This window comes from Pelodiscus sinensis, chromosome 13 (assembly GCF_052426305.1).
Source record: "Pelodiscus sinensis isolate ZL-2025 chromosome 13, ASM5242630v1, whole genome shotgun sequence".
NCBI lineage: Eukaryota > Metazoa > Chordata > Testudines > Trionychidae > Pelodiscus > Pelodiscus sinensis.
Genome location: NC_143064.1, coordinates 302,231 through 327,143, shown reverse-complemented (window position 1 = coordinate 327,143; position 24,913 = coordinate 302,231). Strand labels below are relative to the sequence as shown.

General features: G+C 44.7%; 1 protein-coding gene across 3 annotated transcripts in view; it reads left to right on the top strand.

Moving 5' to 3' along the window:
* Positions 1–24,913, top strand: part of OGT (O-linked N-acetylglucosamine (GlcNAc) transferase) — a 100,411-nt gene that overhangs the window by 11,188 nt on the left and 64,310 nt on the right. For all 3 annotated transcript variants that reach the window (XR_012900194.1, XM_075917997.1, XM_075917996.1), the window contains exons 3-6: positions 210–453; positions 11,150–11,218; positions 14,216–14,332; positions 16,947–17,026. Coding sequence is in view for 2 of the 3 variants with exons in the window: in XM_075917997.1 (XP_075774112.1) it covers positions 210–453; positions 11,150–11,218; positions 14,216–14,332; positions 16,947–17,026 (510 nt within the window). In the remaining variant the exon portion in view is untranslated. The remainder of the gene's footprint in view (positions 1–209; positions 454–11,149; positions 11,219–14,215; positions 14,333–16,946; positions 17,027–24,913) is intronic.

Genomic DNA, 24,913 nt, shown 5'->3' with positions numbered 1-24,913 from the left:
TCTGTCTTGAAGAAGCATGTAAAATACGATAATGGAATAGTATTGTTTTGTGTCTGGGCAGATAAAACTTGCAGGATGGTTTTGCAAAGCTGGCTAGTTACATAGTTGTCTCACTTGGGATTGTGCCAGTAATTCTGGCTATAGGCTTGCCTGTAAACCCTACCGTTGGCAAATTGTGTTTTTGTATTAACCAGTCTAATTTTCTCCAGGTCTGCTCACTTCAGCACTTTGGCTATTAAACAGAATCCATTGTTGGCCGAAGCCTACTCGAATCTAGGGAATGTGTACAAGGAACGTGGTCAGCTTCAAGAAGCTATTGAGCATTATAGGCATGCTCTACGCCTCAAACCGGATTTCATTGATGGATATATTAATCTGGCTGCTGCACTGGTAGCTGCAGGTGATATGGAAGGGGCAGTACAAGCCTATGTCTCTGCCCTTCAGTACAATCCTGTAAGTAATACACTATTCTTAGAGCATCATGCTATACTTCATCAAGTGCTCTGCTACTTCAGTACAGATGGAGAAGGCTTTGTTTCACATGCTGGTTTGAAGAGTTAAGCAGATGGTGAAACCCTACGCATAGACTTAGTGCGGGTGCTTTGACAAAAAAATAGTACGTGACTCCAGGCTGAGAGGGTTTTGACAACGAGCTCCAGCAAGTCTAATGCCACCCTGGCAACCTACTAAAAAGGAGTCATGATCCATTTGGGGGTTCCCAGCTGATCCTGGCTCTGCGTGGCATTTCAAATCGGCAGCACAATATGGAGCCCGGCGTCAGCGGGGAATTCTGAGTCCCCCACTGATCCTGGGCTCCATGCTGCACTGCCACTTTGAAATGCACAAGAGCCCCTCTGGTCCTGGACTGCATGCAGAGTTCCGTATTCCTCCTTTGAAATTTCATTTCAAAAGAGGAATGTGGAAGTGTCTATCGACTAGTCGAGTAGTGGGTGGAAATTTGATCGACTAGTTAGTTAGCCGTTACTTAACATCCTTACTTTAAATCAAGATGGATGTGCTAAAAGATGCTTATTTTGGGGAAATTGTGGCCTGTGTTGCACAGTAGATCAGATTAGATGATCTGATCCTTATGGCTTTGGAATCTTTGAATGATTTTAGATTTTTGTATTAGTTGATTGTTATTGATGCCTTTGACTTAGATGGAGAATTTTGTGAGGAGGTGAAGAAGGAAAAATTGATTTCTGGGTTGAGAATTAGGGATGTAAGAGATTAGTTGACTATCCGATAAGCATAAGTTTTTATCAGATAATTGATAGTTGCTTCTCCCCTCCTCCCCAGATCCACTTGCTGCAAGGGGAGGGGTAACAGGAGTCGATGCAGTGGGGAACTGGCTTAAAAGTTGGTTCCCCCAGTACTGTCTCTGCGGGGAGCAGGGGAGGCAGAGAGGTAGCGGGGACCAGGAATCAGAAAAGGCAGAGCTGCAGCGGGGTTAGCTCCTGCTGTGGTTCCCCAACTAATTGATTAGTTGATGGAAATTCCATTGACTAGTTGATTAAACTAAATTTAACATCCCTATTGAGAATTGGGGAATGCTGTATTGTCACTAAAGTTTTTAAATTGTATGTCAAAATATCAAACTGACAGTTTAAAAATGTGAGAGATTAATATTTAAGGAGACAGTTTCCCCCTTGGCCAGGTCCATCTGCTTTAGAGACTTTGTCATACACTTAATGCCAGGAAGTTAGATTATTTAGTAGTGTTGGGATATGTAAAATGAACAGGGGGGTCTAGGATAATGGTAAGGAGTTCAGCCATAGTAGGCATTAACCTGAACATGTTTTTTTCATTTGTTACTGCAGTCTGGAAAGATAGATTAGGGTCTGGCCAAAGCAGATATTATCCTTTATGATGTATAAATATGGTGTTTCCCTTCATTTTTGCATCCTAAAAAAATAGGCATGCAATTGCTCTTCTTAGTTGTGTCTTTTACCTGCTCTCACTGGCCCTGTATAAATATTTCAGAGTTAAATTTCTTGTCATCTCTGTAACCTGCTAATTTGGAAAGTTTGTAGCATAGAAAAGTATTGATTTAATTAGGAAATCTGTAAATAGTAATTAGGGAAGGGTATAATAATATTAATCACCTGCTTATTAATATTCATTGTATGTAAGTTAATATACCAAATAAGGTTTTAGAAAAAATAGTAATAAATGTGTAAATTAATGTATTAAAATAAATAAGGGTGCAATTGGTGCCAAATTGTTGCCACTCCGATGTTGTGTTAAATGTCCGAGGTAAACATGTGTGGGCAAGAAGGCAGTTCCATTTACCCTATCCACTCCTGGGTCGCTTGTTTCTTCTCTAACAAGTAACTTTTTGGTCTGCACTAGAGTGTCGTAACCTGACCTAAATAAGACAATCTCACTATACAGTTTTTGGGTTTCTGTCAAAATATAACCTGACCCATTTGGGCTCTGTCACTGCCGTGGCTGCGGCTGCATGCTCCTCTTTTGCTGTCCACTGCAGTCTCACTCTGCTGTGAAGGAAGAATGTAGCACTTCTCATTCCTTATCACGTATGGTACACTAAGGCCATGGTAGCTAGCACATGTAACAGCTCTATGGGCAAGGAGAGAAGGAAACCGTACCAGGCCAAACCCCAAGCACAAGGAGGCTATGTTGACACAAGTTGGGAGGAAGGTTCAAGTTCGGGTCAGTTCTATAAATGCCTCAACACACTGGTAAGATTTGCATTGGCTTGTTCTTAGTTCAGTTCAGAGTTTACAATTAGGCCTGAGCTTACTATACATGGCCCAGCTGACTGTAGTGGAACAGTTGGTTGCTGGTCCAGGTTCTCAGTTTCCTAGGGAAAAACTAAATACTAGCAGCTCAGCTGAAGAAGTGGGTTTTACCCACGAAAGCTAATGGTCCTATTTATTTTTGTCAGTCTCTAAGGTGCCCTCAGGACTTCTTGTTTTTAAAAAAAATACTAAATGTGATGTTTAACTGATAAGCCTTACCCTTAAAGGGTGAGGCTAAGTGGTGGGGCTGGAGCAGCTCCCCATTTGCCAGGGGCCGACAGTGGACAGGAGCGGCTCTAGTGCAGCCAGTGTCTGGGGTGGGCCTGGGTGCCCCACAGGCAAGGGCTACTCTGGTGTCCCGGCCGAAGTAGCCTCTGTCTTTAGCAAGATAGTGCACTGCAGTGCAGCCCCTGCCTTCACCGGGGGGAGGGGGGCATTCCAGCCCGGCAAGGGGCTGCTCCAATTTAGTCAGAGCAGCCCCCGCACTCTCCCCTTATATTATTTAGCCTGTTAACTGATTCGCTTAACCATTATCCCTAATAAATACTGGTAAATATTGCTTTGAATAGGGATGTTAGATATCTGGTAATTGAATAGTCATGTAGCAGCACAAAATATTGTCAGTCACATGACTAGTTGATAGTCCCTGTGGGAGCGAGCCGGCAGCCATTGTGCTCCTGGCCCCACTGCCGGAGAGCCCCCTGCCACCTTGTGCTGCTGCCTGGCTATGTGCAGGCAGCTGGTTTTTAAACTGACTCCCCTCGCAGACTGGCTCCAGCCTGCCACCCTGATACAGAGGCAGCAGTGTGGGGTGGCAGCAGCCCCTGTCCGCAGGGGTTTGACCTTCCTGCAGACAGAGGCTGCTGCGGGCTGTGGGAGAGGGGAAGCGGGCAAGGCTGCCACTGTGGACAGAGGGTGACCCAGCTGTAGCTTCTGTCCATTGGGGGGAGGAGGTCCCAGCTTCCTCTGGACGGAAGCTACTCCAGCCTCTGTCTGCAGGGAGCTCTGACTCCCTGTGGACAGGGGCTACTTCTGAGGACCAGCACCTGTCTGTGGGATGTGGAGCAGCCTCTGTCCGCTGGGGGCTTGGGCCAGCTGCGGACAGGGACTGCTTTGTGGCTGCTTCCCCATGCGCCCCCTGTGCTGCTGCCTCTGATAGAGGCAGCAGTGCAGGGGGGCAGGTAGCACCTTGGAGAAGGTACTGGGGGAACTGGCTAGGGGTTAATTGTATAGTCCGCTATTCATTGTCATCCCTAGCTTTGAATCAGGAATCAGTGAAATATAATTGTTGGTCTCTAGACATTCAGCAACCCTAGAACAAATCATTTCAAACTTTAGATTAATCTCTTCAGAAACTCAGGAGTAGACTGAAAGTTGGTCTTCTCGTATAGTATGCTAAATGGCCAATAGGACCTTGATTGGTAGGCTGCAACTGTGCAGGCTTTTCATTGCTTAATGCTTCAAGCCTACAACTCTGAATTGTTTTTTTGCATCTAATGATTTTGACTGGAAACTGAAACGAGTCATGACGTATAAATTCCCTTGGAAAAGAAGTACTGAAACAAAATGTATGCAGATATTATGATGAGTATTATGCCAGCTCATCATTACTCTAATCAATGGGGACAAATAATTGTCACTTCTTCAGTGAGTGGTGTTCCTGTGGGTGCTCCGCTCCAGGTCTCGGTGTGTCCTTGTGCTGGGGATTGGAGATTTGTTGTAGAGCAGGGCCCCTTGTGCCGCACCTAGCGTCTCGCACGACACCCTCCCTCCCCCCGTTTGTGGACTGCGCATGCGGCGCAAGTCCTGTCAGTTCCCTTTTCAACCGTCCTCTTCTGAGGATGGAGTTCAGAGTGCAGCGCTCTTCTTCCTGGCAGGAATTAAGAATTTAACAATTAGTTTTAGGGTTTTACTTCATAGTTTAGTCATAACAATGTTCACTTCAGTGCGCTCACCCACAATTTCTGTGTGTTCCTTACCTGCCCACCCGCCCTCAGTAATCTCTCAAGCAGGTTCTAATGAGTATGACGACTTAATTCACTCAGATTCAGCGTGTTCCTCACACAAACCTAGGTCCAGGCAGGACAAGGCAGTTTTCCAGATCTCACCTTCTCCATGGGCAGATGATCTGAAACAATATCAGGAATGATTTAAACGGGTAGCCCAATCCCAAGACATTGCTTTACAAGAAGTTCAGGATAAACAATATAAATCACTCACAATATTACAACCCACAGCATCCTCAGAGACAGCTTCTTTGATAGATAAAGCTATCCTTGAATCTTCAGATGCTTTGTGGAAAAATCCATCCTCTGTTCTGCCCACAAACTGCAGAGCAGACAGAAAATGTTGTCTCTGCAAAAGATATGGACTTTCTCTTTGCACACCCCCAGCCAAACTCTCTGGTGGTAGCCTCAGTCACAAGGCGAAGAATCCACAATTTAAATCTATGCCCCGGTACAAAGAGCACAAACATTTGATACCTTTGGCTGCAAAGTCTACTCTTCAGCCACACTCCAGTTCTGTGTATCGAATTATACAGCCCTTCTGGCCAGTTATGCCAAATTACAAGACCTGGTACACGACCTCCCTGATAATCATAGAATCATAGGACTGGAAGGGACCTCGAGAGGTCATCGAGTCCAGCCCTCAAGGCAGGACCAGGCTCCGTCTACACCATCCCTGACAGATGTCTATCTAACCTGTTCTTAAATATCTCCAGAGGGGGAGATTCCACCACCTCCCTTGGCAATTTATTCCAATATTTGACCACCCTGACAGTTAGGAATTTTTTCCTAATGTCCAATCTAAACCTCCCTTGCTGCACTTTAAGTCCATTACTCTTTGTCCTGTCCTCAGAAACCAAGAGGAACAAATTTTCTCCTTCCTCCTGGTGACACCCTTTTAGATATTTGAAAACCGCTATCATGTCCCCCCTTAATCTTCTTTTTTTCCAAACTAAACAAGCCCAGTTCATGAAGCCTGGCTTCATAGGTCATGTTCTCTAAACCTTTAATCATTCTTGTCGCTCTTCTCTGTACCCTTTCCAATTTCTCCACATCTTTCTTGAAATGTGGCACCCAGAACTGGACACAGTACTCCAGCTGAGGCCTAACTAGTGCAGAGTAGAGCGGCAGAATGACTTCACGAGTTTTGCTTACAACACACCTGTTGATACAACCTAGAATCATATTTGCTTTTTTTGCAACAGCGTCACACTGTTGACTCATATTCAACTTGTGGTCCACTATGACCCCTAGATCCCTTTCCGCCATGCTCCTTCCTAGACAGTCGCTTCCCATCTTGTATGTATGGAACTGATTGTTCCTTCCTAAGTGGAGCACTTTGCATTTCTCTTTATTAAACCTCATCCTGTTTACCTCTGACCATTTCTCTAACTTGCTAAGGTCATTTTGAATTATGTCCTTATCCTCCAAAGAAATTGCAACCCCACCCAGTTTGGTATCATCTGCAAACTTAATAAGCGTACTCTCTATCCCAATATCTACATCATTGATGAAGTTATTGAACAGTACGGGTCCCAAAACAGACCCTTGCAGAACTCCACTTGTTATCCCTTTCCAGCAGGATTTAGCACCGTTAACAACAACTCTCTGACTACGGTTATCCAGCCAATTATGCACCCACCTTATCATGGCCCTATCTAAGTTATATTTGCCTATAATAAACGACCTCACCTCCAATCCATTATCAAGAGGGTTATTCCATAGCAAAAACTGCTCTCCATGATGGATGTCTCAGTGTAATGCATAGGGCCTCATGGTTGCAATCATCAGGGATCCCAAGAGAACTGCAAGCAAGGGTGGAGGATCTCCCCTTTGACAGAAGACAACTATTTGCTAACAAACATAGATGAGATCCTTCCATCAACAAAGGACTCACATGACATTTTGCACACTCAGGATGTACACCCCACCCAATAAGAAACACGGATATACTCCCTACCAAAGGCTTAGGGCCTATAATTACAATTACTACAGGCAACACCAGAGGCCATATGATAACAGGCCTAATCAACGATCTTATGGAAGGAGGACTCAGCAAAACCACTCCTCCACAAATCAGTCCACCTCCAGCAAACAAATTTTTGAAGCTTTGGTCTGGGATCTGAGTGACCACCCCACACTACCAGTGCATTCCAATGCCACCTTCCATCACCACCTGAGACCTTTCTACCAACAATGGGCCCAGATTACCACAGACAAATGGATCCTAGAAATTATCACATCAGGTTATGCAATCCCCTTTACATCCATGCCCCCTACCCACCTCCCTTACCCTGTCCCTTTTCTGGGACCCCTCTCATGAGCCCCTACTACAGGCAGATGTGTAAAAAATTACTCACTTTAGGGGCTACAGAATCCGTCTACAAAGAACACCGAGGGAGATGATTCTACTCCAATTATTTCCTCACAGCAAAAAAACAGGGATGAAGACTGATCCTTGATCTCAGGAAACTGAACAAGTTCATTCGCGATATAAGATTCAGGATGGTGACCCTAGCAACCATCATACCTGCACTGGACGAAAGGGACTGGTTCTCAACCCTCGACCTCCAAGATGCATATTTTCATGTAACTATCCACCGATCTCTCAGAAGATTTCTCAGATTTGTCATGGGCCAAGACCACTGTCAGTACAGAGTCCTCCCCTTTGGCCTCTCTATGGCCGCCCGAGTATTTTTCAAAGATGCTAGCCATAGTTCCTCAAAAGGCAGAACGTTATCTTTCCTTACCTCGACAATGGTTAATCAAGGGCCTTACCTGTCAGCAAACTACTGTCATGACAGTGGTTACCAGGGAATGTTTTTCCCAACTTGGCCTGCTTATCAGTATACAAAAATCTTCCATACAACCTATGCAAAGGATAGAATGTATTGGGGCATTACTAGACTTGGTCACTGCAAAAACCTATCTCCCTCAGCAAAGGTTTATGGCAATCTGCTATCTCGTTCAACGGGTCAAGCAGACTTCCTTCTCCACGGTCTGGACATGGCTCCAACTATTGGGACATATGGCTGCCACAACCTTTTGTAGTTCTATTCGCAAGGCTATACATGAGATGCCTTCAACATTGGCTTGCAGTCAACTATATACCAACCCAAAAAAGCCTCATGAGGCATCTCACGCTTCCTCCACCAGTACTGCAGTCTCTAGAGTGGTGGACATCTCCATCCAATCTGCTTGCCGGCATGCCCTTCCACCAGCCAGACCCCTCAGTCAGCATCAATACAGGGTACATGGGCCTAACACAAGAGAGACTTCCACATCAACATCCTGGAGGTCAGGGCCATTCGCAGGGCTTGCGCCCATTTCCTTCTCCTGATTAAGGGCAAAACTATCCGTGTCCTTGCAGACAACATGCCTTCTATGTTTTGTGTCAATTGGCAGGGGGATGCCCAATCTCACTCTCTGTGCTTAAGCAATCAGATTTTTGCAACTGGTGTATTAGGAACCAGACAACTCTAACAGCCGTGTATATACTGGGACAACGGAACATGAGAGCCAACAATCAGCAGGAGTGGAAGATCAATACCAATATCCTCCTTTCAATCTTCCGCAAATGAGGCTTTCCGACTATAGACTTCTTTGCAACAACTCACAATGGCAAATGCTACAGATTCTGCTCCTGGGCAGGACTAGGCAAGAGGTCACAAGGGGATGCCTTCACCATTCACTGGACAGTTCCCCTACTCTGTGCTTTTCCACCAATTCCTCTTATCGCCAGAGTGATTAACAAGATTCTGTTCAATCAAGCCACGGTAATCCTGATAGCCCCAGCCTGGCTAAGAGAACCCCGGTTCCCTTACTTCCACTACCTATTGATACATCAACCCATCTCTCTCCCGGCAGTGCCGAACCTCCTTACGCAGCACCACGGCAGTATATGCCACCTCAACATCAAAACTCTCAAACTTACGGCATGGTTTCTTCATGGTTCCAAAATGAAGAATTCACCTGCTCAGACAGAGTCCAACAAGTCCTACTAAATAGTCAGTGTGCCCCGATGAGAAGCACCTATGAAAACAAATGGACACGTTTTCAACAATGGTTCTTGATGCGCAACTTACATCCCACGAAACCTACCTGACTCAACTACCTAATGGACCGTAGTGACTCAGGCCTCTTCATCAGCTCCATCCGAGTCTACCACGTGGCAGTTATGGCTTTCCATGACCCAGTAGACGGCTTCTCCCTCTTCACGCATTCCATGGTGAAGCGTTTTCTCACAGGTTTACAGAAAATTCGGCCACACCCCCCCTCCCCCCGGTGCCACCGTGGGACTTGACTTTGGTCCTTGACACTCTCACTAGGCCACCCTTTGAACTGCTAGCCAATACGCTCCCACAATACCTATTCATGAAGGCGGCATTCATAGTGGCAATATCATCAAGAAGGGTAGGAGAAATCACAGCCCTCATGGCAGACACCTTTCACTGTCTTTACTAGGGATGAATTTCTTCCCTAAGGTTTTGTCCATCTTCCATGTAAATGAACCCATTTACTTACCTGCCTATTTCCCTAAATCTCATGCCTCCCCCAAGGAGGTGCTATTACATACTCTGGATGCAAGGAAGGCAATTGCATTTTACCTTGATAGAACTAGAGCAACCAGGAAATCGGACATACTTTTTGTGGCATGGTCAGTACCATGCACAGGAATATCAGTTTTGGCATAGTTCCTATCTGAGTGGATTGCAGACTGCATATGTATCGTTTATGAGCTTGGGGCAAATGGCCACCACAATCTGTCAGCGCTCACGCCACATGTGCGATGGCCACTACAACGGCCTTCCTGAACAATGTACCATTGCTGGACATTTGTAGGGCAGCCACCTGGTCCTCACACCATACTCTTGCACAGCACTATGCCCTACAGAAGGGGCCAAATACCCTCCATATCTCTAGCAGATGTGATCCTTCCTCCTTCAACTTAAAAAGACTCCAATGCCCACCTCCATCGGGCAGGTACTATTGCGGAGTTACCTGAATGGAGAACCAACAGGGACACCACTCGCTGAAGAAGTTGTTATTCACCAGGTGTAGTAACAATGGTTCTTTGAGATGTGTGTCCCTGTGGGTGCTCCACTACCCTTGCAACCTCCCCTCTGCTTGGAATCTCCATGGACTTCAGGTAGAAAAGGAATAGACGGGACTCGCACCGCGCGTGCACTCCACAAATGGGAAGGTGGGGGTGGGGGCAAGATCCTAGGGCAAGAGGCACTGCTCTGCAAAAATCCCTGATCCCCCGCAGGGTGCAAGGATGCATCGAGACCTGAGTGGAGCACCCACAGAGGGACACATCTTGAAGAACCATCGTTACTACACTGGGTGAGTAACTTCTTCTTTTTGGTTATATATTCAAATTGTGGTTAAACAAGATAGTACATGTGTGGTGTGTGCATTAATGGAATACGTCAGACATTTTCTATCTCCTTTTAAATGGGGTGGTAAAATCATTTTACTTTAAAAATAACCTCTGTTAAATAACATGCCACTTTAATACTGATCCTTCAGTGCTTACAGTAGCGTTGTTTTGCTATCTTAGCCTCTAAGCAAGTGGTCAAGCATTTACAGAGCCGTTTGATGGTATCCTGGATACATTTCTTCTCCTTTAGTATTCTTTTCAGTGGGTATGGAAGGAAGCAGGGCCAGTAAAGGCCAAGAGCCATGGTTCACTCCATATTCTCTTTTATGCAAAACTAACAAATCAAAGTGACAATACTTGTCACTTTTGTCCAAACACTTGAGTCCAACTTATTAGTGATTACAATAATTGTTAGATTTAGTTTTCTTCATTGCAGCACACTGTTGTTGGCTTGTGCTCTGTTCAGGCATACCATATTGTACTAACAGACCACCAAATGAGCAGAAGTGGAAAAGAACCACTGCTTTAGTAGGAGGGTCTCTGTCTAGGCACTTAAGGTCCCATCACAAGAGTATCTGAACAAAACACAGATAGGTGCAAGGGTTCGATTAGGCTGAGGGTTTTGAAAACTAAGGTAGATTTTAGATAGAGCTTCTTCCAAAGGCATTTTCGCTACTGCTCGAAAGAACTGAGGCCCACTTACAAAAATGAGACCTAGAGAAAATAAGTTTGTTTTTCCATTGATGTGAATTAGATTAATTGGTTGTTTCTCTTTATAGGATTCACCATATTATTGTTTAATTAGCAGTTTGATTAGTGCATAGAGAAGCCATTAAGCTTCATTGGGACGGTTGCAGGGGGTCTTGAATGATACAGTAGAAAATAAAGAACACTAGGGGATTAGAAAAGTCTAAGCAGTTTCATAAGATTTCCCTGAAGAACTTTGAGGTCTCTGTACTCCCAAGTGCAGCTTCTGATAATATGACTTTGATTTTCAGGACTTGTACTGTGTTCGTAGTGACCTGGGGAACCTGCTCAAAGCCCTGGGTCGCTTGGAAGAAGCCAAGGTAGGTGTTCAGTAGAATACATTTAAACATCTGTGTTTTGAAAACTTGAACTTTCCACCAAGTCTTCAAATCTGCGTTGATCTGCAAACAATCTAAGAAACTGCTGAAAAATGAAGGCACTGAATTGCCCCAGCGTAGTTGCAGGGCAAGATATGGCACGTCCATGTTAAATGTTGGTTTAAAACAAGAAACGGAACATTACTGAGTCTTTCTGCTGAACTAGACTATCTGATATCATTCTGAAGTCTGGGCAGGGCCTCCACCATGAATCTTATCTGGAAATAAATAACAGTCCTTCAAATCTGAGGCTTGCCTGCTGGTGCCAAGCAGAGAGCCTGTGATTTAGCTCGAGAACCCTGTACAATGCAGGTGCTATATTGAAAATGCTGCTCTTCTAAAGTCCTTTGCGGCTTGTAAGTGAGAAGAACCTTATCCAGATGTTACCCTGTAATATTGGCTTTTAAAGATTTTATTCTTTAACCTTTTCCCTCACCTTTGTAGTGGAAGAAAGGCTATCATTGATGCAGTACGTTATCCCCTAAATTTGTGCTTTCATGCCTCCCTAAAATAAAGCATTAAAAGGACAAAGCTGGTTTGTTTGGGAAATGAACTGATTGAAAGAAAACTTGCTGAAGTGGAAAGGTGGCTTCTAGCAGTCTGTGTTTCCCAAACTGAAAATTTGATTACCAAGATGGGTTTTAAAGCTCTTGATGTATTTAAAACTTTGATTGCAAACCAAAATGGTCTTGTTACAAGCCACCTTACGCGTCCGCGCTGCAGGGGTGAGGAGTGTGGAGAAACCAGAGTGACTGTGGATTCCACATCTGTTACTCCAAGCCCCACGCGCATGCTAAGAAGTGGAGTGTATGGTCAGTGTAGCTGTCTGTTTGGCTGCAGCACCATTTGGGGAGGGATATTATTTTCAGCAACATTTGGTAGAGGGGGTGCCACTTTAAAGTGCTTTGTTTGTAATTTTTTCTGACAGCTTGGATGTATACTTATTAGGCCAGCCTAATTCGCAGTTGGTCAGAGCTGAGCTGAACAGATTTTGAAATAGTAGTTCACCAATTATAATTGTCTTTGAGACGCTTGGTTCTCAGCCCACCAAGTGGACAGCTAACATGCATTGCACTTCACTGCAGCTTTAGTGTGACTGGTATAGGCCAAGACTTTGCGCCTGCCTTAGGTTGCTGACCTCTTTGTTTCAGAGCTCTGGAGACACCTAGCTTGAAAGTTACTCTGTTTTTTTTCTGAGAACTCATTGACCAAGAAAAATATCTTGAGTAAAATTGCAATGTATTTCTTTGGTTATCAGTGCATTTGAAAGATCAAGCCAGCAAATTCCTTAGTGTGAACCAAATTTAATTTTTTGTAGACATTTCAGAGCCTTTCTTCCAAAAAGTGTCCCTGCAGTATGCAATAGCCCTGATTAACCCTTTCCCTTCTGCATGACTCCTATGTTACAGATTGTCCTCATTCCCATGTTAGACATATCCAGAGAATTTCAATTGCTTTGTTGAACTTTTACTAATGATCTTGTTTTATTTTCTCTCTTGTTTTTGGTTTTTCACCACTGATATTGTATTTAGAAGGTTTCAGGTGGGTGAAACCTCCTATTCCATGCGTAAGGTGCCTCGCTGAAGGGAGCTCGAGGCCTGGATCTAGGGCAGACACACACCTCCTCCTCCTCTTCCAGCAAGGAACGCACCGAAAAGTCACATGATGAGAAATATGGTAACGGGTTTGTAACTGCCACAGCAAAACCATTTGCCTCCATGCCTGAATCTTCTGTCTTGTGGCTTCAGAAACAGCTTAAAATATTTTATTTACAAACAAGTAATGTAAGAGAATGTTTTATACTACTAGCCACAATTCTGTAAAGAAATATAGTAAAAGTAAATTAAGATATTTAAAAAAATAATTGAAGATAGATTTATAGTAAAAGCTTCTAACTCTTCCGGTTGTTCATTTTTTTCCTTTTTTTCTTCTTTGTTTGGATTGCAGCGTTCTGCTCTTCTGATGATGCGCTGTGATCCTGCAGTAGCGCAAAGGCTGCGCAGCGGTAACGCGCATTGCGTGCGATTAAGCCCTTGTGAACGGTTGACTAGATGATTAATCTCTGGGTGGCTGTCTGAGCTCCATGCCATACCCTTTTAAACAAAATCGGGTCACAGTGCATTTATTCTAGATGTCAAATTTTAACATGGACGTTTCTACATGGGCCTGTCTGGTAGATTAATGATTCTGGTTGGCCGTTCACTCTCTTGGGGCATTCTACATAGAACAGCAATTTGCAGCGATAGCGCAGCGGCGTGCTGTTAGGATGCGCCAGCGACTTCTTGCGCTTGCATTGCAGGGACCTCAACCTTCGTGCAATTCTGTTATTTGAGGTTTTGAGGCTGAGATGATTCAGTCAAAATAATTCAAGCGGGAGAAGTTGTGAGTATAAGTAGCAGAATAAAATGCAATTTATATGTAACTTCTGCTTCAGGAGAAAGGAAAAAAGCCTTCAGAAATGTTCATGTCACTTTCAGTAGTTTGCTTCCAGTTCTTTAAAAATACTCTGAATGTGTGAACATGTTTTTAAAGTCATATACACTTTTCATGACTGAAGAACTTTGTATCCAAGGGAAACCAGTTGCTTTATTGAGTAATTTCTTGGTGACTTTTAGATGTGACATCAAAATCAGAAATGATTTGGAAGAAAAATCCTCACTTCCATGCTAACACTGTTAAGTCCTCAGATAAATTGGTCTTTGAAGGCATATTACCTAAAGATCAGCATAACTGAAAAATAGTGGGCGTGCACTTAGGTTTTGGTTTGCGCTGGCGCAGGATCAGCCAGCTGTTTACAGCGCATTAGTTTTGGCGCAAGCTAGCCTATACTGCAGGATCACTTTTGGCTGGTTAGAGAAGGAATACTGACAACTTTTTTTTTATTTTTTCTTTTTATAAATATCCCCCTTCCTCTGTATCTTTCTTCTTAACTGTTTCAAGGCCTGTTACTTGAAAGCAATTGAGACCCAACCAAACTTTGCAGTAGCATGGAGTAATCTTGGCTGTGTGTTCAATGCTCAAGGAGAAATTTGGCTTGCCATTCATCATTTTGAAAAGGTAACTGTTGTGTTTTTCAATTAATTCTAGCAAGCAAAGAATTGTGTACATACAAATAAGCACTTTTCTAGCTGGTAGAAGGTCTATTCAGGTCTGCATATATTACTGTGCTATGTTATACATTGTTAATTATTGGTGAAACTTAACTTGTGAAATACCTATTCACATGTAATGTTGCCCATTTCACACCTGAATGGTGTTTCAGATTTGCTGTAATAAGGAATTTTCATAGGTATCTAAGGTAGAAAAAGTCTGCTCTGACGCTGTGGGGCAAGTGGCTTTAATAGTCTTTTTTTCATCTTTCAATTCCTCTGAGAATTGCTTTATTACAAGCACTAGAAGACTTACCTGGTATTGCCCAGGTCTGGCCTGGTGGGGGAAACTGGGCAGGACACCCTTGCTATCTGCTTCACTGTGGGGGGTGGTATGCAGGCTGCCTTCTGGAGCTCTCCAGACCTGAGTGGCCAGAAACTGTTTCCTGGGGCAACTGGGTTGTCGGCTGCTGTCAGCCATTGGCTTTCCCACTGGAGTGCTTGTTGTCCTCCCTGTGGTCATTCCATGGCATAACTCCCTCCTTTTCCGACAAACAATCAAATTCCAGCCATAGCTGATTAGTCCTGACACAACCAAACTGACCTTGCTTTAAGCAAGATTAGGAGCAAGCTGCATACCAAGTTTGGTGGTCTTAGCTCTTATCATTCAGGAGATGTTCTTGCACAAATGGACTCGAAGGATAGACACATTGCAAGAATACATAGATTTTTAAAATGTCATCCTAGTATAGTATCTTAGCACTCTTAATAAAGTTGGCTAGTACAAGCTTCCTGATAAAGTAGTTTTCTTCACGGTGTTTTAAGTATTTTCATTGAATAGCTTAGGAAGATTAACATGTACTAAGTGCATTTTTCCAGGATATTAAATATTGTTTTCTGCTGTCCTTTTTACTTCTAGATTTTTTTTGTATAATTCCTGCTCTTGCTAGTGTACAACACCTTTGAGTTAGCATAATCTCATAACATAATATTTCTCTTCAGATTCCTCAGTGGCATAAATCCAGTCCTAGTATACCTTACAGGACAATTTTGTCTTGGCTTTTGTTACTCTGTTGCTCTTTGAGTCTTGGTTTATGGTCATTCAGCCATCTTTAGTCAATGTATTTTTTTTTTTTAGCCTGTCAAATGCTTACTGAATTCTAACGTTACATTTGCATTCTTTATTTTGTATTTTATATGGCTTATTAGCTTAGGTTCTAGTAAGATAAAGAACTGGATGTGAACTTGGTAGAAGTTCTTCTCTGGTACTAAGTTTCTCTATAGCACCTACAAAAATTGTAGTGGACTTAGTATTTTGTCACACATAATGGAATATGGATTGCATTTCTTAATTCTGTAAGTAGAGTTGTTTCCTAAAACAGGTAAAGAAATTGTAGCATTGCATTTAAGTAGAGTAAACCCAACTTCAAACAAATCTTTGGGGCACAGTTGTAGGATTGAAAAAAGCATTGTAGAAAGGGATTCATGGTTGGGATGTTAATGCAAGTAATTGGCTAACTGTGTAACCGCTGAAAAATGTCAGTAGTTACAGCCACCCGCAGTGTGGAACAGCAGCTAGCTCCCCAGGAGTGAGGTGGCAGACAGGAGCCATTGCGTTCTGGGAACTGTTTTTTAAAGAAGCAGCAGGATGTGGTGGCATCCCTGGGAACTAGTGCACGCTGAGAGCCAGCTTTTAAGCTGGCATCTAGTGAGTACCAGCTGCCGCCTGCCATCCCACTTTTGGGAAGCTGGCTGGTATAGAGTCAGCAGTGAAGGGTGGCAGGCAGGAGATTGTACATGCAGGAAGCTGGCTTAAAAGCTGGCTGCTGCCCCATGCTGCTGCCTCTTTAGAAGCCAGGGCATCAGCTAGCTCCAGAGGAGTAAGACCAGGAGCCACATATAATCATTTGGGTAACGGGTAAGCTCATTCTTATCTGTTACCTGTATAAATGGATACTCTTACATCCCTAATTCACACACACGTGCATGAATGTTTCACTCAATATTTTTCTAGGATTTCCTTTGTCTTACTATTTGTAAAGCCATAAACATCATTTTCTGTTGCTCCCTTGTTCAGAATAGCTGTGCTTGAGCCTCACTCTGTGATCAAGTGATCCCATATCTTGTAACTATCAAGAATACTACTTGAAGAAATGTTTTAATTTTTAAACGTAACAGCCACAATTGGCATCTATTGAAATCCATTTCCACAGGCAAGGGATTACCTGAACATGGAAACAATTAGGCCAGAGTTGATATGTTGGTAAACCAGTTTAGGGGAGTTTATACTGTTGTGTGTTCTGTGAATAAAAACAAAACTCGGATCTTCATTGTCAGTCTAGCACCTTTCACAAGTACTAAATTCACTCCAAAGAGCAGGCACAAATATGTTGTCTATATTAGTATTTTATGCTTACCTTTAATCTTCCTAAAAGATTAAAGTTTGTTTGTGGAATCCTATAACTGCTTAAATATTGAGTTATATCCATTAAAAAAAACTAGCAACGTTGTGTTTTTTGGGGTACTGTTTACGGTATGCTGTAATGCTCAAAGCTTATAAGTTAACTTTTTAATATCTTCAGGCTGTGACACTTGACCCAAACTTTTTGGATGCTTACATCAATCTGGGGAATGTTCTGAAGGAGGCCAGGATATTTGACAGGTAAGCATATAATATCCCTTCAGCTGCTAACGAAATGATTAACCAACCAGTTGGACTCTTAATTTAGAAAGCTTTTCTTACTTCAAAGCATTGTCTGGAAAGACTACAATTCAAGGAGAAACACATGTTCTTTGTATGCAAACATGGAGCATCTTTAGAGAGCAGAAATTTAACCTTGTTTGTCACTGCCCCGTTGATATCTTTCTTGTGAGACCTTACGCTTACACTTCATTTTTATTAATACAATGTAGTTAGTTAAATATTTAGTTCTACTGTACTCTTAAATACCTCCCCTGCTTGATTGAGACTTTCCTGTTCTGTTGTATAAGTGACTTGTATTCATAGACTCATGGATGTGTAGGATTGGAAGAAACCTCCTGTGGAAGCCTGATCCAGAATGTAACTAATAATATAGTTAAATCTTTTCCCAATAGCTAACCTGAATATTTCTGAAAATTAAGCCCTTTACTGGTTGTTCTGCCTTCAGTAGATATGGAAAGCAATCATAGTCTTCTTTCTAACAGTGCTCAATATTATCAGGTCTCCTTTTCTCAAAACAAAACATACCCAGCTATTTTTTTCAGTTTTTCCTCCTATTCATAGATCATGTACTCTAAACTATTATACCTTCCTATTGCTCTCTTATAAACGCTCTCCATTTTGACCACATGATTCCTAAAGTGTGGTGTCCAAAATTGGCACAAGAGCTGAATATGTTGGTGGAGTTACCTCCTGTGCAGTGCTCCCTCTAATTTTTTTTTATATGTTCATGTGCAGAATGACTTGTGTACCAGTATGGAAATGATGTATCATGTAACAAATCATTCCACACATCGACAGTAAGTGGCAGGGGTGTGGCTGAGAGGTTGGAGTGCAGGAGAGGGCTCAAAGCTGGGGCAGGCGTTAGAGGTGGAGGCTTTGGAATGGGGTTGAGGATGAAAATTTTGGGGTGCAAGCTGCCCTATGAAGAGAGGACTTTCCCCACACCCAACACCTTACTGCAGTGGCTGCGGGCTAGGTGAAAGATGTTTTTTCCATGGCTGTGGCAGCACTAGGGACAGATCCAAGTGAGGCTGGATGGAGGCCAAGAAAGAAAGGGGTGCTTCTACCCCAGGGTGCAGGAATTGTGCATGGATGACGGTGGAGAGAGGCACCACTCCTTCATCTGTAGCAACCCTTCGTACCTGTGTGGGCCTTAATATGAAGTGAGTAGGGCTTTATTCTGTGTGGCCATACAGCTTCCTATTGAGGGGAACTTAGCTCCTGTGCCTTCAGTATACAAATCTGGTGTTAAAATGCCTCATAATACTAGCCTTTTAATCTCATTATAGGTGCATTCAATTTCTGGTGCACTGTAACCCTGCAGATTCTTTTCAGTGGTAACGCTGCTTAGCCAGTTATTCTTCACTTTGTATTTCCTTGATAAGTGTGGTAATCCCTTGCACCTCATTGGGTTTCCTCTTGTTAATTTTGGACCAGTTCTCTAATATGTAAGTTGGTTTGAATTCTAATTCTGCCATCCAAAGTGCTTGCAACCCCTTCAAGTTTGGTATCATCTGCACATTTAATAAGTGTGCTCTCCATTCCTTAACCAAGTAATTAATGAAAAATATTGAGTATGGAAGGACTGACCTTTGCAGAACCCCACTCTGTATATTTTTCCAATATGACAGTGAGCTGCTGATTATTTTTTGAGTAGTCTTTCAAACAGCTATATGTCCTCATTGTAATTTCATCTATGCCATAATTCCATAGTTTGCTTATGAGAATGTCATGTGAGACTGTTTAAAACGCCTTAGGGAAATCAAGGTGTATTACATGTACTCCTTCTCTATCTTCCAGTGCAGTAATCCTTGAAAAAGTAGACTTGGCAATCTTTCCAGCTAGTTTAATGTGCTGTGGTTATAAAAATGGTGTTAGGATAATTATGAAAATGTGGTATAAAATTTAAATGTATTTTTCTCTAGAATACAGTATGTTCTGGACACCTTACACAATTTTTGAGGAAATTAGAACTTGGAAGGGAGGATGTTAGAAGCTGGTGATAAGTGATTAAAAGGCTGAAAGAAACGTCTATGTGAGGCCTGAAAAGTTTAGGACTGCATAGTTAGAAGAGGAGATGCGAATGCAATAAAATCTAGTTAGCAGACTTAAAACTGATAAAAGGAAATACTGTTATATGCAATTCACTGTTACTCTGCTGCCGCTGGATACTGTTGAATCAAAGAGCAAAGCATTTTTGGTCGTTTCAAAATTGATGTGGATAATGAGAACATCCTCAATTACAAAAGTAATGATTTAAAACTCTTGTGTTTATGAATAAACAGGTATAACTCTGTGCTTCAAGGCAAAAGGGAACCTCTAATAGGAACTAGGAAAAAATGTTCTATGAGGACTCAGACCTGCTACTGCAGGATTTCCTGTAACTTTCTCTGAAGAATCTAGTTCAGGTTGAGTCTGTCTAGTCTAGTCTGGCACACACTGGTCTGATTACATCTACGGTCATCCTACATGATTTTAGTTAGCTGGATGTCCACTTATGAGTCCTGTAGCATCTTAGAGACTAGCAGATTTAGTAGGGCAGTGGTTCTCAAACTTTTTGGCCCATGGACCACCTGGATCAATGCAAACCTTTTCGTGTACCACTGGTTGCTAATGGAATTACATAATTACACCCAACCTATTTTGTTAGTGCTGCAGGTAGGGAGAATGGTTTAATTTACAGGGCTCGACAAATAATGTACTCCTGTTGTGAGTAGTTTACAACCCGGAAGAGCCAGCGCATAGCCATCTGCGCATGCGCAGAACCACACGGCTGGCGAGCATGGCTCGCTGCCGCTTGGCGAGCCCTGTTAATTTAAATTATTAAACAGAGTTTTAACTTTCGCATGTTAGTTTTTTCACACCATTCTAAAGCAAGTAAAACAAAAGAGTCCCCATGTTTTATTTATTGCAGGGGTGGGGAAACTTTTTTGTGTCAGGGGGGCCACTGACCCACAGAAATCAGTTGGGGACCACACAAGTGAGAAGCAAAAACACTCCTTCAAAAAACTGTAACCCTCACTGATATGGCCCCCAACTTAGACACCTCACTCTTCTGGTGCTTCAGCCCCATGGGGTGAGGAGAAGGGATAGGGTAGACTGAGATTCAGCGCTTCCCATAGGCCAGATTTACTTTTCTGGGGTTCTGTAGTTAGTAGATTTTGTGGACCCCCTTAGGCTCTGGGCTGGGGACAAGGCTGCCAGTGAGGGATAGAGATGCAGGATCTGGGTGGAGGTGGGGTGCAGAAGAGGGTGAGGAGGGCAGGGTCTAGAAGGGAGTTGGGCAGCAGCAGAAGGTTTGGGGTGAGGGTAGAAGAGGGAGTTTGGGGGCAGGAGGAAGTAAGAGGGAGTAATGCAGAAAAGGTGAGAGGGTGAGAATGCAGCCAAATAGCTGCATGTCAAAACCTTTGTGACGGGTCAGTTATTGTGTTCCCATCTATGGAAGGGGAACAAACACTGGTGCCTTTCTGGGTTATGATGGAGATTTGTGGTTCCTGTGGCAACTATATGGCTCTGAAACTAAGAGTAAGAGAAGAATATTGATTCACTTTTATATGTAGATGTTGAAGCAGCTATATATCTTAAAAATCCTATGCCAAGAAGAATTCAGTATCATGGAGGGGAGAGGTCTCCATTGGCCTTGCTTGTTTTCTGGCAATCCAAATGAGGTGTTGTCAGTAACTGAGGGGTTATAACAGGGCCTGGAGGAGACTGATCCATGAAAAAGCAACGAGCCCCAGACACAGACAGTTCCAAGCGCTGGGTGAAATAATGAATGAGGGTCTGAACTGCCAGCAGAAATATGCACTGGCCTTAGAAACAGCTACTCTTCTGGAGACCTGGAGGAAAGCAAGTGTACCCAGTCTAATTCCAAGGGAGCTACAGATTATTAAACAATGTACAGACTTGCTAGCTTTCCTGCAGCACCTGCAAATGGGGTGAAATTCTCATTCACACAGAATAAGGTGCAAAGAGAATCATGCTGCGATGAGGGAAGGGAGACAGAGGTGGGGAGTAAAGGAAAGTGCAGCTTCTACAAAAGAAAATTTTATCTCCCTCCCCTCCCCCCCAAACATCTTCTCTCTGCTCCAGCTTCACTCCCTCAGCCCCATGATCCCCCCACAGCCTGATTCCTCCCGTATTACCCCATCCCCTCAGTGAAACCCCTGCCCCCTCCCATCCTGCTCCTGCATCCTCCTTCACTCCCCTCCTGCCCCCACATCCCTGTTCCCCTGCAGTGCATGCATTGGCAGGGCAGCCCCCCAGGACTTTCAGTGCCTGCCCACTCCCCCCCCCCCGGGAGAAGCGCTGGAGCGAGTCACTTCCCTGCCCAGCACAACCTGTTGTCCAGGGCTTGCTCCTCATCTGCAGTCTGCAGCCCCGGGCTGGTTCCAGCCTGGCTGGATGCAATGGTGTGCTAGGCAAGGGTGTCCCCACCTCAGCATATACCCCACAGGGAGCGGTATGGCAAAACTCAGGTCGTGGCACCCCATGGAGGTGGCAGCAGCAGCGTGTGACTAGCCGCCCAGCTCTGGATCCGCAGAGCAGCCCCAGGCCTGTCTCCTTCCGGAGCGGTGTGCGCGCGCGCGCGCGAGAGAGAGAGAGAAATCCGTTAGCTCCCAGGAACTGCATGCCCAGGGGCAGCCCCAGGGATGTGGATTGCAGTACAGGGTCATGCCTTCCACTCCCCTTTCCAGGCCGCCCCGGCTCCTATGCCGTGCCACTCCCGCGCCTCCTCACTTCCCCTCGTGCACTCAGTGTGAAGCCACAGCTGGTGCTCCAGCCTGCAGCAGCGCGGGCTCCCTGCTGTAGGGGAGAGGAGATTCTGCTCAGGCTGCAGAGCACCTGGGAGGTAGCCATGGACCACTAGTGGTCCGCAGACTGCACTTTGAATACCACTGTATTGGGGCATCAGCTCTCATGAGTAAAACCCACTTCACAAGTGCATTAGAATGGAAGTTACAGGGGCGTGCGTGTGTGTGTGTGTGTAGTCAGGGTGGAAGTGGCTCATTGCTGTGGCAATTTCCTCACACCAAATGCTGTGATTGAGCCACTTCCACTCTGACTTGATTCTCTCTCTCTCTCTCGCCTCATTGAGAGAGAGAGAGAGAGAGAGACACACACACACACACACCCTGCCTCTATATCTTCCACTCCAATTCATCTGACGAAGTGGGTTTTACCCACAAATTTTATGCCCTAATAAATCTGTTTCTACAGTGTCACAGGACTACTCGTTGTTTTTGCAGATACAGACTAACATGGACACCCTTGATGCTGTTTAGCTTTAATTTACCCCTAAATATCTTCTAAGAGCCCAGCTGTTAGACAATATTGAATTCCTGTTGTTTGGCAAATTGTCTGGTTTGGCACCAGTCAGGTCCCAAGAGTGCTAGACTACAGGGGTTCAATTTGTACAGATTTCTGACTGACAGAATACTGAACAAAACAGACCACTGATCCCATTTATTTTTTTTGGCTTCTGTGTGCCTAACTGTTGTTTGTCCATTTCAACAATTTCAGGATTATAACTAGGGCTGTCAATTAGTGGGCGTTAAAGCCTGCGATTAACGCAGGGCAGAATTAACTGGCGTTAAAAAAATTAATTAACTGGCGTTAATCGCAGAGGTCAGCAAACCAGCATGAGATGCTCCAGAGCCACCAGAGAGTGCAGGGGAAAATGAAGCAGCCAGAAAGGAGGAAAAAAACCTGAAATTGTGGCTCCAGCTCCAATGGAGAAGTAAACAAGAAAAGTAAAGATCCTGATACCCGTCTCTCTCCCCTCCCAGGTGACCATATTTTTAAAAATAAAATAGCCTGGGGGGGCAGGCTTGCCCAAGAACTTCCTCCCCCTCCCCTGGCAGGGCTCACCCAAGCCACCCTCTCTTTGCCTCCTGGGGCTGGGACTGACCTCCCTTCACATCTGATTCAGGGGCTGAGCCCCCCCCCCCCCCCCGACTTCCTGGATCTGGCCCCTGAGGCTCAGGGCTCCTCCCCTCTAACATTGGGCAGCCTGCGTTGGCACTCCAGCCCCCACTGCCCCTGCCCAACTGATTTTTTTTCTGTGGGTCAATAGCACATCCACACTGAGTGGACACTGAATTGCACTTAAGGCTGGCCGGAACCAGGTCCTGCAGGGCATCAGGTCAGGAGTTACTTTGTGTGGCTACTGTCTGAGGCCAGTGCTTAAAGGGGATTCTCTTCTCCTCCTCCCCCCCCCCCCCCCCCCTCCGGACAGCCAGGTCTCAGGTTGCCTATCTCGATGAGGGACAGCAAAGCATTTTGTCTCTGTGCTCTGGTTGCCCTCACTCGGGACACCATGGGCACTCTGGTGCTTCTCTTGGACGCGTTGCTGTAAGCCTGGCTGCACTTTCTGCAGGCTGCCATCCGGGAGGTCCATTGGGGGGCTGTCAGTGTCCAGGAGGCCCTGCAGGAGACCTTCCACCCTGAGGAGTACTAACAGTCTCCCTGGTCTTCCCCACTTGGGACTTGTGCCTCATTCCTCCCTCATGTCCTTCCACTTACCCCTCCTTAACCCCCCTTCCTGATGTCAAATAAAATACATGTATTTTCATGAACACAAACTCTTTATTTAACAAAACTGGGGGTGGTGGGGGGGGAATTAAACTCTGGTGAGACTGGGGAAAAGAGGGGGGAGAGGGAAGGAGAGAGGGTGGAAGAGGGGAAGGGGAAACGTGAAGGGGGAAGCAAGGGGAAGAAGGGAGAGGGCAAGCTCAGAGATGGGGGTTTTGCTGGACCAAATTAATTTTCATGCAAACCTGCTGCTGGGTTCGCATGTGGCCTTTGGTGGCCAGGCTGGCAGCTATCCTGCCATAGACAGCCGCCTTCCTCTATCTAGTGCAGAGATCATGGACATCAGGGGCATTCCCCCCCCAAACCTGAATAAGGTCCATGATCTCCGCCCTGGACCAAGAAGGCACCCGCCTTCTCCGGGCCCTGGCAGGCTCTTGGGAGCTGGCAGACTGGTCCTGGGGAGCGGTGGAGGGCTGGCTGCTGGTAACTTGCTGGCTCATGTTTTGGGGCCACTGGATCAGGGACACTGACTGCTGGCTCTGGGCTGGCAGGCTTGGAGCTGGCACAGGCAGTGTGGCCAGAGTCTACTCCTTTAAGGGCTCCAGGGAGGGGGGAAGGGAGAGGAGTGTTCTTGGTTGAGGCCAGAGTGGCCACCCTGGGAAGGCTGGAGGCCCCCTATTTTGAAATAAGTGTCTACACAGCACTTATTTCGAAATAGCTATTTCGAATTTGGCGTTATTCCTTGTAGAATGAGGTTTACCAAATTCAAAGTAAGTGCTCTATAGTGGTTTGGCTCTGTAGACACTAGGAAAGTTATTTCGGAATAACTTTGCTGTGCTGACATACCCTTTGTGCTCCACCGCTCCCCTGCTCCTCTCCCTGCGCTCTCTCTTAAAGGGGATATGCTGTTTTAATGCTGTTTTATTTTAATTTTTGTTTTGTTTTTGCTTTTTGCTTTTTTTCCTTCAACAGAACTTTTTCCCAGTGGGGTTTTTTTTTGGGGGGAGGGAACGTTCGGTATTTTTGTTTCAACTCTCTGGCAACCCTATCTTTGAAGAATCTCGTGATACCATCTAGATGTTTCATTAGTCTTTAAGTGTTTCCTGTGACTCTTTGTTGTTTGCTAATTAATGGTTCTGATCTGCCCCCTTAGACAGCCTTCAGGTGCTGATAGACTCAGCTTTCGCTTGAGAGATTTTTTACTCACTGCCTTTTCTTTGTCATCCCTCCCTCCCAATTTTCCCTTTTTCTACCCCACCCTCAGTTCCCTATTTATTTTGGTCCTTAGACATACAACACTCATGTCCTCTG